We start from the raw sequence: 12,758 nt of genomic DNA on the forward strand, positions 1-12,758 counted from the left end.
GAAAACAATAGACTTAAGTCGTCACCTTGTCACTTTTTGTTTTCCTGAGCTCAAGAGACTAAAGAGAAACTAATACTTTATATGTTGGGTGGATGAATTGGGGAACGTAAACATTGTTTGAGGTCAGGGAGAGGGTGTCAGTCAGCCTTTTAGGCATTGGATATGCACAATGCGGTGAGGATAATGGTTAGGAATGCATACTGATTGTTCTGCACATTGGTAACCGCTTTGTTCTCTAAGTCTGGTTGCTGTTTCCTCCAGCCTTCCCTCCGGCCTCTATTAGCTCCTGCCCCCAGGAAGCCTTCTTCCATTTGTACAGATCCTTAATATCTCTGCTCTTATCTGTATTATGACTGTAAAAATAACTAATCATATGCAGCATGGTAGAAATGTGGCCCCACAATTATGTGCATAACTGGGTCATAAGTACATGAGAAAAGCCTGCGGGCAAAGGCAGAGTTCTCAATACCAAGGCTCTTCAAAGAACGGCAAATGAATAACCTGTTTGCACTTGGGGAGATATCCAGTTTCTTGCAACTCTCCTTTAATCACGCAACAAATTGAAACTGTTCATTGCTTTCGACCACGAGATAGAAAGCGTCACTTTGTCAGCACACGGTGTATATCCTTTCATCTTGCTTGCTGCCTGACATTCACAAATGAATTATGGAGTAACGTGAGAACTGCTGCTGAAACAAGATCGCGTTCTGTAGTCCATTTGTGCTGTACCCACTCTATTCCATAAGCACTCTGTTCTTTGAAACACGCCTGACCTATATTGTGTTGTGGAGCAGCTGGTGTGGATTACGTGGGGATCAGCCGGAACCTGGACTTTGCACCAGGGGTCACCATGCAGACGTTTCGTGTGACCATCCTGGACGACCTGGGCCAGCCAGTGCTTGAGGGGCCAGAGAAGTTTGAGCTGGTACTCCGGATGCCTATGAATGGAATCCTCGGGGAGCCAAGCAAGGCTACCATCCTCATCAATGACTCTGTTTCCGACTGTGAGCGAAAATCTTGGTTGTAATCAAAATTCATTGAAATGGTTATCCCTAGTGATTTGTAATGATTATACCGTATTTCTGATGTTGATTTATGGGTTTAATTATGTGGTTCTAGTGCCAAAGGTGCAGTTCCGTGATCCTGTGTATGTGGGAAATGAGAACTCGGGGCAGATCTCAGTTATCGTATACCGTAGCGGTGATATCAGCTATAAGTCCACAGTTCGCTGTTACAGCAGGCAGGGGACAGCCCAGGTCATGATGGACTTCAATGAGAGGCCGAACACAGATGATTCCATCATCACCTTCTTACCAGGTTGTGTAGTAAAATGTAGCACACACCCATTTGCACGGTTTTTGTTTTCTTATTTTTCATATTAATTACAATGATTTTGAGTTGCTCAATATTTCATTTTTATTTTTTCAGGAGAGGTTGAAAAGCCTTGTGTACTAGTGCTAGTTGACGACAAAGAACATGAGGAAGAGGAGGAGCTCCGTCTTGTTTTGGGAAGCCCCAAGAGTGAATCTCCATTCGGAGCATCTATTGGAGGCCAGAATGAAACACTCGTAAAGATAAAAGACGACGCAGACGGTAAGAGTGCTTTGTGTTGTTGGTACTGGCTGTTCCAATATATCTAATTATCACCATGTGCACAATTAGTCAGTGTGTCAGCCCATTTTTCTCACTTTCTCCAGGATTAATATAGTGTCTTTTGTGATAATATCACTGAGGCAAAAAATTCAGACACGTCCACGTACAGGGGCGTTAATGCAACTGTCTGTGGTATGCTGTCACATCAGAATTACAGTTTACTAGCATGATTTAAACTGTATACCATGCTTTCTCAGAGCCGATCATTAAATTTGGAGAGACCAAATTCAGTGTGAATGAGCCGAAGGAAAGTGGCCAAGTGTCTGTGGTGAGGATCCCAGTGCTGCGTGCTGGAGATCCTTCCAGGGTCTCAGTTGTGCGAGTTCATACCAAGGACGGATCTGCTACCTCTGGGGAGGACTACCATCCCATATCTGAGGGTAAATCTATTTTATTTTTATTTTTTCCATGATAGCATTTATTTTAAATTTGCTAGATAAATCTTTGTCATATCTCTCTCTCTTTCTTGGCAGAAATTGTGTTCAAGGAGGGCGACACTGAGCACTATGTGGAAGTGGAGATTTTATACGATAGTGTCAGAGAAATGAGGGAGGCTTTCACTGTGCACCTGAAACCTGATGAGAACATGGTGGCAGAGACAAAGGTTAAAATTAAGCCAAATTAACATATAATTTAAATGGCAAGTGTGTAACTACCTGACCAACTCGTGCATTAGAAGGCAGCTGCAATTTGTTCTTCATTAACATTTTCTTAATTGCCCTTGCTTGTCAATCAACAGAAGAGCAAAGCCATAATTTATATTGAGGAGACCAACAGCATGGCGGATGTCACCTTCCCTTCGGTGCCCAGAGTGGTTTCTCTCTTGCATTACGATGACATTGACAAGAACAGGGACACTCTTCCTGTGGCCGGATACCCTGTCATTTGTGTCACTGTACGTCCCTTGTCATAATCTAATAAATATGTAGTGATATACTTTTCATTTTCATTTACTCAACTAATGAGTCACTTAACAAGACATTTTGTCAGTGCAGTTTTAAACAGGTAAATACTGTTAATTAGGTAGTATTTAGCAGACATGAACACATATTTAATTATCAGTAGTTTGAAAGCTCACTAGTGCAGTGATTTTTGGGTGCATTTTGCATAGAAGTATAATTTGCTTCATTTATTTATTTTCCCTTTCCTAGGCCTGTAACCCAAAGTACCCAGACTACGACAAAACAGGCTCCATCTGTAAAAGCGAGAACATCAACAACACCCTAACTCGCTATCGTTGGCTTGTTAGCGCCCCCACCAGCCCCGATGGCGTCACCAGCCCTATGAGGGAAGTTGACTTTGATACCTTCTTCACCTCCTCCAAGCTCATCACTCTGGACTCAGTCTACTTCCAGGCTGGCTCCAGGGTCCAGTGTGCTGCAAGGGGTGTGAACTCTAACGGGGACGAAGGTCTGGAGCTCAGTAGCCCCATCGTGATCATCAGCATGGACGAGGGTGAGTGCGGCTTGTTTGTTGAACTGTTTAGTCTCTCTCATGGTTCAACATGATAAGCAGCTTCTGGCTGCATTCGCTGTCCTTGTTGGGCTTTGAAAATTGACACATAAAAGAATTTTCTGCAGAGGAATTTTAGGGAAACAAAATGTTTCATGTTTGTTTCTTTATGGCGTGGTTCCAGGAATGTGCCAGCCCCGTATTGCAGGCACAGTGGGGGCCGAGCCCTTCTCTGCCAAGCTACGGTACACTGGAACAGAAGACGCAGACCACCCCAACCTCATCAAATTGACTGTCACCATGCCTCACATTGATGGTAAGATTAAAAATGTCACTCAGAGGCAAGTTGTTGGTTTGAAACCAGCGGCTTGTGATCGGAGGGTCATCAGTTTGATTCCCCCACCGGAGGGCAGGAAAATTTGGGTGTGGTGGAGTGATTAATGAGAAAAATGCCCCCCACCCCCTGTATTAGCCAGCTGATGTGCCCTTGAGCAGGGCGCCTGACAGTGGCAGCCCACTGCTCCTGTGTGTTTCACTGCATGTAATTTGCTCGGTGTTGCATGTGTGTTCAACTAAGGATGGTTTCAGTGTGTGTATGTAAAAATATATATACTGCCAATAAAGCAGTATATATGTTTTTCTTCTATTCTTCTTCTTCTTCTGAAAGCTGGGAAAGTCTTCCATATATCAGTCATCAACCAAATTCTTTTAACAAGAGGCTGCTTCAGTTATTTTTTCCTTAATTTTTAATGTAGCATTTTTATGCTTCCACTTTCTGACTGCTTTGTTTGTGTCCTCACTCAGGTATGTTGCCTGTGTTGTCCACCCGGCCCCTGTCAAACTTTGAGCTCACGCTGAGCCCTGATGGTACCCGTGTTGGCAACCATCGCTGCTCAAATTTGCTAGACTATACTGAGATCAAGACTCGTTACAGTTTCCTTACTGAAGCCACCAAGAATCCCGAAGTGATCGGTGAGACAGCCCCTTACCAATACAGCACGTCCCTCAGAGGATCCAGTACACTACGATTCTACCGAAATCTCAACATGGAGGCTTGTTTGTGGGAATTCACCAGCTACTATGACATGTCTGAGCTGCTCAGTGACTGTGGAGGAACCATTGGGACTGATGGACAGGTGAGCAGCCCCACCTTTGAGCTTTAGCTCACCCTTGACCCTTCTTTGTCATCTCTTGACATGAGGTGCAATCAGTCAGTTCAATAAAGGAGCAGACCCCCTTGAGGATAGGAATGTGGACTCAGCAGTTACTGGTCTGTTCTGTACAACAACAAGACTTGCCCATTTTCATTTCAAAATACCCCTGGATTTTCAATCCTCATTTATCATTTACAGACATATTAAAACCCTGCTCGCCTACTTGGTTTACCTTTAAAAGATCCTAAACTAAATACTAGCCTGTAGAGAAGTCATCCATTATTGTCTTGAGACCCATGTTAACCTCCACAGTAATGACTAACCCAACACCCTGCTTCCTTCAACTCCTGGTGAGACCGGTTATTTGACTTGTCAAAGTGGCAAGTCAATAACCAACAGCCTCATAAAAATCTCTGTTCTCTAGCTCTATTCATCTGTTACACTGCGTGCACAGTGTGCTTTTTGCAGTAGCAGCTGTTATTTGTTGAGCTGGAAGACGAAGATCTTAAAGCCTGCTCATACCTTGCAGGCTTGAACATTTGCATTCACCTTGGAAACCTACAGTTAGTTGACTTGCAGTTAATTAAGGTAGTGGGTTGATAAAGAAGGTCTGGAAGAGTGCACAGGGCACATCATGGTGAAAACCTCCACTACACTCCCTATAATTAATTAAAGCCCTACAGCACCCACAAATATATTTGGCTTGGAAGGTATATAAGTGCATATATTGCTTTGTTGTTATGATAGGAGTGTCTCATTTTACATGGCTTCGGGTTTATTTACTTACAAAGGCATCAGCCAGGTGACAACAGACAGAACTAAGTTGCCTGTAGCCACATGATTTAAATGTGAATGCTGTTGTGATAAACATGTCCTGGCAAGTAGGCCGGCTGCTGCCTTTAATATAAACTCACCTTGGCCAGTAGTAAAAGCTTGAGAACAGAAATCAACAAACTTTGCAATAAAAAGTGATTATGGTGACTTCAATTCTTTCTTCATTGATTAGTGACCACAGTGATCAGGGATAATCCAGTAATTTTTAAAACAAAAATAACAGCAAGGTGTGAAAGAAAGAAATAATTTTGACCCTCAGATTGCTTAGTTTCAAAATCCTCAAGAACACACATCTAGCAATAAAAACTATTCTTGTCCCTTTTGTCGTTCCATCAAGGGGGCGCGGTATACACTCAGCTCTCGTACAGCTCTGTATGTAGATATTGTTGCTATGGTTACTGTTGAACAGAGCAAAAAGACGGCATGTTGATGCACAGATTGAGGCATCACAGGTTCAGTTTCAGGATCTGCAAGGCAGGATCAACAGAAAAATGAAGTGCCTTTGTTTGTGGGTGCCCTGTGACCTGAGTGCTCCTCTAAGTGGGCAGGCAGACAGCTCTGTGCAGGCTGGGACCAGACTAGTGTCATGTCACAGTGTAGAGCTTAGTGCCCAGCTTAACACTACCACAGGAATCTATTAAGGCCCAGCAGGTTGTGTCAGAAGGCCATTTTGTGAATCATTTGCCTGAGCTCTCAGCGCCCAGAGGCGAAGGCACGTCTCCACATGAACACAGAGCCAGTGCAGGCAGGTGCTGCTCACAGGTCAGAGAAAAGTGCAGATACCAGAGAGCGCTCCCTCTGAGGACTTTCACCACTTAGAATTCTTCAACCATTTTAGGACAGCATTTTTAGAGAGGGAAAGTTGGGAGCAATTCGGTATCCTCAATGATTGTGAATGTAGGGCAATCTATGTGTGTGGTTTTTTTTAGTGGCAAAGATAAAAAATGCATCACTTCATCTATAATCCAAAAACACTATAGAACATACAGCTATAGAGCATCAATTCATCATTCATCATTAATGATGCCTACTTGAAGTTAACAGTACAGACATGATAACTCAGGAAAGTCTGCTTTAAATTCCCTTGAACATTACATGTTCCATAACAAAGACAACTTTTTCTCTGACACAACATGTTCACTGCAGGTGTTGAATCTGGTCCAGTCCTATGTGACCCTACGAGTCCCGCTCCACGTGTCCTATGTCTTCCACTCTCCTGTGGGTGCAGGAGGATGGCAACACTTTGACTTGCAGTCAGAGCTGAGGCTCACGTTTGTATACGACACTGCCATCTTATGGAGGGATGGTATCGGTAGCCCACCAGAAGCTGAACTACAAGGTGAGACTTGATCAGTAGTGCACAATTAAAAAATATTACTCCCTGGGGAGTTGTTTCGGGCATGTCCATCTGGGAGGAGACCCCAGGGCAGACCCAGGACATGATGGAGGGGTTATGTCTCTCGTCTGGCCTGGGAACTTCTTGATATCCCCTCTGATGAGCTGGTGGAAGTTTACCAGGGAGGGGACAGTCTGGGCTTCCCTGCTGCCCCTGCAACCTGGACTTGGATAGGCAGAGGAAGACGAGACAAGACAAGACTTAACGATGTGCTATGTTTACTAAATGAGGTAATGTAAATGAATGAAATAGCCAAATTAAAGCCTGTTGTGGCTGTCTTTGTAGGTGCACTGTACCCAACCAGCATGCGTATAAATGGCCAGGGTCGACTGGTGGTCAACTTCCGCACTGAGGCTCGATTCAGAGGCCTGTTTGTGTTTGCACATCCAGGTACAGTATGTAACGTATAGGTGAAGTTTAACAGTCTAAATTTAATGTGATTGTATGTGATGCTGCTTTACAACATCATAACTTTTGAATAAAAGTCCAAGTAAAACATGTTTCATGTTCAGTAACATGTTAAGTGTAGGAGTTTTTTACCTGTGACAATATATTTCAAGCAGTGCTATAATTCTCTTTTTATAGCACATTTATCATTAGTTCTAGCTTAAATTGTATTTTAAATTCTAACTGAGCATGCTATTATGATGATTGGTGTATTTTTCCATCAGCTTCACCACTCACCTCCATGGTCATGTGTCCGGACCACCCCAGTTTGACCTTTAACCTCAGTCTTGTGAGGAACGAGCCAACCTACAATCAGCCCATCCAGCAGTGGACGTTTGTCTCTGATTTTGCTGTGAGTGAGCAACTTTTTTCTCCAAGGAGCTGTTTATTGCTTTTTACATTTAACTCTTCCTGAACATACTTTCCCCTCTCAGGTACGTGACTACTCCGGCACATACACAGTGAAGCTTATCCCGTGTACGTCCCCTCCCAGCCTGGAATACACCATCCCTCCCATCTGCAATCCCAGAGAACCTCTTACCTTCGACATGGACATCCGCTTTCAGCAGGTGACCTCACCATGACTAATATTAACTTGAAAAAAATTAAAAGTTAAGTAAACAATGCTTGAATACAGACCACTACTGCATATTTGAAAAATTTGTCTGGAACTTTGTGAAAGTTAAATGAACACAGCCAGTTTTTCATTTATTTGTCCCTTCTCCTTCATTCATTACTTCCTGTGATCCCCACTTCTTGCCTCTTGGCTTGTCGTTTATTTTCTTGCTTCTCATCCCTTGAAAAATCTGAAAGGAAACTCCCCTCTCGTACTCATTAAACTGCAGCTCTTCTCTCTCACCCCGACAGGAACAGATCTCTTGTCAGTATTTTGCTCATTTGTGTGTGTTTGTTTGTCCTTCATGTGTTTGTAGGTTAGCGACCCTGTGGCCACTGAGTTCAGTCTGAACACCCAGATGATTTTACTCTCTAAACGGATACTGTGGCTCTCAGACGGCTCCATGGGCTTTGGACAGGAGAGTGACACTGCGTTCTCACAGGGTAAGGCACTCATGAAATGCTAATTTCTCTTGAAGGTTTTGTAGATTATATACAAAACAGGGCACAAATTTGCTGAAATTGAATGATGGCTGTGAATGTGTTGCTAAGCTCCCTGGATTTCTCACAATTCTAATAGACCAAAAGAAATCGCTGTTTAATGAATATTTCTGTTGATAGCTGGTTGATTAGCATATTCTCCACTATTTCCCAGCCAAACTGAATAAAAATCAGAATAGTGAAGCCTCCATGATACACCATTTTGTCTGCTTTCATATCTTTTCTCAAACCAAACTAATTACAAGAGACTGAGTTTTGTTTCTCTCAACAAGATCTGGAAAGTCAAAGGTTGTTGTCCAAGTGAGTGTGGGAAACTTTTGTCGCCAAGACATAGAGAGTAGCTTTAGCTTCATTGTTGTATGAACACATTAAAATCATATGAGAGAACTGCATTAGTGGACAAATGTGAACAAAGCTTTGTTTAGTGCATTTAATTTAATCATCAAGTTTTGTTTATGTTTTTCAATGAAGAAATCTGTATTTCCTTTCCATCAGGGGATATGATTTACGGACGAGTGATGGTAGATCCAGTGCAGAACTTGGGCGACTCCTTTTTTTGTAACATAGAGAAAGTGTTCCTGTGTACAGGAACTGATGGATATGTCCCTAAATACAACCCCAGCAACTTTGAATTTGGCTGTCTGGCTGATGCTCCATCTCTGCTCTACAGATTCAAGATTATTGTAAGCATCAAAAGTATATTTGCCATCATGTTACTTGTGCTTTGTGTCTATACCTAAATATTCCTTCTTTTCAATCCAGGACAAAGCCCAGCCAGAGACCCAGGCCAGGTCATTTGGCAATGTAGCTTTCAACGCCTTCCTGGCGGTGGATGACCCTGGCGCTTTAGCTCTGGTGAGACAACCCGGGTCAGATGGTTTCAGAATGGATTCCTCAGCTCTCTTCCAGGTCAGTATAAATGTCAAGTACAAGAAACACAAACATCTGAATAGTCCACATCCTCATATCCCCATTCACCAATCTGTGATGAATTCCAGGGAGATTTTCTGCTGGAATTTCCATTTTTGTTTGGCCTTTAAATCAACCTGGCTTTTAACTCTCAGGGAGCTGGTGTGAACTTGTGGCATCCCACCGTGTAGCCTGTGGAGAGAGAGTGAAATGAAAATGCTGTATTGTATGAGTTAAAGAAGGTCATATGGATGTTAGGGGATATTCTACTTTTTCTCCAAGCTGGGGAAAAAAAAGACTCACTGTCCTGACACTTGCGTCCACCTGGACACCTTACTGCGAGTGAACAATTCTGTCGCCATGTGAGCTGGTCTTTATATGGCTGAGAACAAAGCTGGCCAATATTGTTTTCTGGAGGACCATACTGATTTACAGTAGATAAAGTAAGCAAAGGGCCACAAATTGGCCAGTTGATTTGGAACATGAAACACTTCAATGATCAACTGCTTTGTAAAAATATTCTGCCTGGGAATTAAGTTGGAACACAGTTTCACCTTTTCTTCTCTTTCCTGCTGCTACTCTCTTAGCATATCAGACATAGTTCCTCTGAGATGACACTCAAATGTTTACTCTTGGTTAGAAGCATAACATTCAGAGTTAATTTTCTCTATTTTGAAGCATTCATACCATGTTTCTGTCTTCACAACCGCTGACATAACTTGTCACTTGGGCTGAGTAAACTCGAGGTCTTTAGTCCAATTTTTAAGTAGACTGCGCCCTCTGTTGGAATCAAGTTAAATAGCAATATTCACTTGGCTTGAGTGAAATCCAGCCTTTCACTGATTTTTTGGGGTTTGTTTTATTTTTCTTTAAGGACGTTACAGGCCAGATTAAGATGGTCCACGGACCAGTTTTGTATTTTGTGTATTTTGCTTAGTGTGACCTAAACTCTCCCCTTTCACTGAGTCCAGATTGCTTCTTCTTGCCGGTGTGTCACAGTGTGTTTCTTGGCTTATTAAGAAGTCACTATCATTATACCCCACAGGGTTTTTTTTCCATATTTTTCAGAAATTTCCATACTCTCTTTTCCATACTGGCATTCCTATGAGTATCAGTAGTAAAATAGCAGAAACTTATCTGCTTGGTCCACAAGGTGAAGTTACATTGATATTAGGTATAATTGTTTATAGTATTTTGTAGTAGTTTTTTATTCTTTTTTACTGAACTCTTGAGCTTCAACAAAAGGATCTGGTGCCCTGTGGAAAGCAGTGCCTTAAAAATGACCTACGGGTAGCAGTTTTTAAAACAATAGCTGTTGCTCTTTCCAGGTGTCTGCAGGGAGAGAGTGGTACATTCACACCATCTACACCGTCCGTTCTCGGGACAATGCTAACCGTGGAATAGGGAAGAGAAGTCTGGAGTACCATGTGATGAGCCAGCACACAAATCTGCTTCCAAAGGGTCAGCATCGCACCAGAAGATCAGCCAACGATGTGCCAGACATAATAGAAGAGATCGGTGTGAATAACAACCGCGGCACCAACATCCTCCATATCGCGCTGGAACGTAGCAACCAGAGGAGGACGAGCCCAGAGAGGGAGATCTTCACCAAAGGGATCATCCCTCGTGAGCTCAACCAGAAAGAAAACGGCGATGACAGACTAGTGTTGATCATTGGTATTTTTGTAGGACTGCTCCTCACAGTGCTCCTCATCATTGTGGTGGTGTTACTGGTGCGCTCCAAACGAGACAAGAAAGATGTACCCAAGAGCTCCAGCAGTGCAGAGCCCATGGTGACACGAGTCCTCAGTAGCAGTGACAGCTCAGAGGTCTAACAGACTGTTGATTGAGAATTTTAGTTAATATTTTTGTTTTGCAAGTGCCTCACATTTTAGACAAAAATTGAAGTGTGTGCGTGTGTGTGTGTGTGGGTGTGCAAGTGTGTGTGTGAAGCAACACAAACTACAAGAGCTTTGATTCTATTCAGAAATCTACTTGAAATACTGCATCACCTCCATGGCCGGGGAGTGGTCTTGACATTAACCTGGGGACAGACTTTGTTGGCAGTTGTTTCAAGGCACTTGTCAAGTTGTCAGCACTTGCTTATTGATTTGCTTTTGATGCCACTTGATCCAAAAAAGGTGTTATTACCTTTCCAAAGGTGCTTTAGAAGATGCCTTCTGACTTGAATGGCATTTTGTGTTTTACCAAGTAGGTCAAGAGAAGGTGGATATTTTGCAAACTGTAGTTGTGGTTGTTAACAATGGGCTTTACATGTTTGATTTGTTGCATCAAGACACTGTCCATAGTTTGCTTACAGTACGCTGGCTAAACCTGTCCCTTCTTATATAGAATGATTTGTCCTTAGATTCAGTGTGTGCCTAAGAAACCACAGGATTTTGAGGTTTAATGATGTATGTTATGTTTGTCCCGTGTGATGAGTAAGACATCCATTCAAATGAAAAAAATGTTTCACATTGTTTTCTTGTGCTTATCTTTTTGCATGCATTCATTTTTTGTATCCTAAGATTGTTTAAAAAAAGTCTAAATGCTGATTTGAATTGTCTACTGTATTTCCACCAGTTTGTATTTTACAGTATATCCCATGAGAAACCATCACTAACTAATTATTGTTAAATTCCCCTAAATATTTAGTTCTTAAAACACTATGATTTTAACTGACATGTGGCACTAAGTCAAATGAGAGAAGTCCGTGGTTCTGAAGCGACTTTCAAGACAGCTGGTCTGCGTTGTACAGTGTAGTGAAGTAACAGATCCAAATCTGCTATTTCCAACAGGGACCATTTTCACGCTTGGCACAACTGGTATGCTAATTTTCTAAATGCTCGCTGTAGCTTAATGGAGATAGCTGAGACTCCAGATCCCTCTCACAACAGGACTACGTGTAGACTGTGCTGTTTGATTTCTTTTTTAAACCTTGAAATATTGTCCAATAAGTTTAGCAGAATTTGCTGAAAGGGAATAAAATGTTCTACCCCCATTCATTGTATTTGTTGTCTGCTGTACTCATTCATTAGTTTTAAATGTATTTATTTATTTTTTCAGTGCTTGTTATTTAGTGCCGATATAAATCGCATATCATTTCCTCTCTCTTTTTAATTTTGCTTTGAACCTATCTTTCACAAACTGTATGACTTGTTTGTTATTATAGTTTCAATGTACAATACACACATACAGGTTATGTTTCATGTTTGCATTAAATCAGTGTGCAGATGAGATGACCGTAATATCTTTCCATCTATCAGTGTTAAATTTTTACTGTTACAGATCTAAGCACCACATTGCCATAAAATCTGATTACCTCATAGTACTGTGTATTGTATGATAGACATTAACTTCATACTCTCTGCTTTCTAGATGTTATAAATGTTTATTTGCCATTTTATTTTGAAATTGTAAACAATGCTATGCAACCTGTGATGTCATACCATCATGTATGATTTGTCTTTTCAGTGCACAATTTGCTTGCTAATCTAGGATTGACACTGTATCAATGTACTGTGGTTCTTTTATTCCACTCTAATGCTTTGAGTGCATTCTGAGCTTTTTTATGCACATGTATGTATGTATATACATATATTACCTATAAATATACCATTTGGATGTTATGGGAATGGTTATTGTTGAAAATTGCATACTGTATGTGCTGTAAGTATTTGTAACATAGACCAGAAGCTCAGCATGGTCTGAAAATAAATGATTTTTCAAGAAACATCATGAAATTTTGTGGTTTTTGATGAAAGTATGCTGTATATTTTGATTTTAAATGATTACCA

General features: G+C 41.7%; 1 protein-coding gene across 1 annotated transcript in view; it reads left to right on the forward strand.

Moving 5' to 3' along the window:
- frem2b (FRAS1 related extracellular matrix 2b) overlaps positions 1-12,699 on the forward strand; it is a 51,442-nt gene extending 38,743 nt beyond the window's left edge. The window contains exons 8-24 of the mRNA XM_046389626.1: positions 795-1,004; positions 1,120-1,317; positions 1,429-1,593; positions 1,851-2,033; positions 2,127-2,257; positions 2,393-2,548; positions 2,805-3,108; positions 3,290-3,421; positions 3,910-4,241; positions 6,240-6,432; positions 6,775-6,879; positions 7,161-7,288; positions 7,371-7,505; positions 7,869-7,995; positions 8,548-8,735; positions 8,815-8,961; positions 10,290-12,699. Of these exons, the coding sequence (XP_046245582.1) occupies positions 795-1,004; positions 1,120-1,317; positions 1,429-1,593; positions 1,851-2,033; positions 2,127-2,257; positions 2,393-2,548; positions 2,805-3,108; positions 3,290-3,421; positions 3,910-4,241; positions 6,240-6,432; positions 6,775-6,879; positions 7,161-7,288; positions 7,371-7,505; positions 7,869-7,995; positions 8,548-8,735; positions 8,815-8,961; positions 10,290-10,796 (3,341 nt within the window). The 3' untranslated portion in view covers positions 10,797-12,699. The remainder of the gene's footprint in view (positions 1-794; positions 1,005-1,119; positions 1,318-1,428; positions 1,594-1,850; positions 2,034-2,126; positions 2,258-2,392; positions 2,549-2,804; positions 3,109-3,289; positions 3,422-3,909; positions 4,242-6,239; positions 6,433-6,774; positions 6,880-7,160; positions 7,289-7,370; positions 7,506-7,868; positions 7,996-8,547; positions 8,736-8,814; positions 8,962-10,289) is intronic.
- Positions 12,700-12,758: the final 59 nt, after the last annotated feature.

This window comes from Scatophagus argus, chromosome 5 (assembly GCF_020382885.2).
Source record: "Scatophagus argus isolate fScaArg1 chromosome 5, fScaArg1.pri, whole genome shotgun sequence".
Taxonomy (NCBI): Eukaryota; Metazoa; Chordata; class Actinopteri; family Scatophagidae; genus Scatophagus; species Scatophagus argus.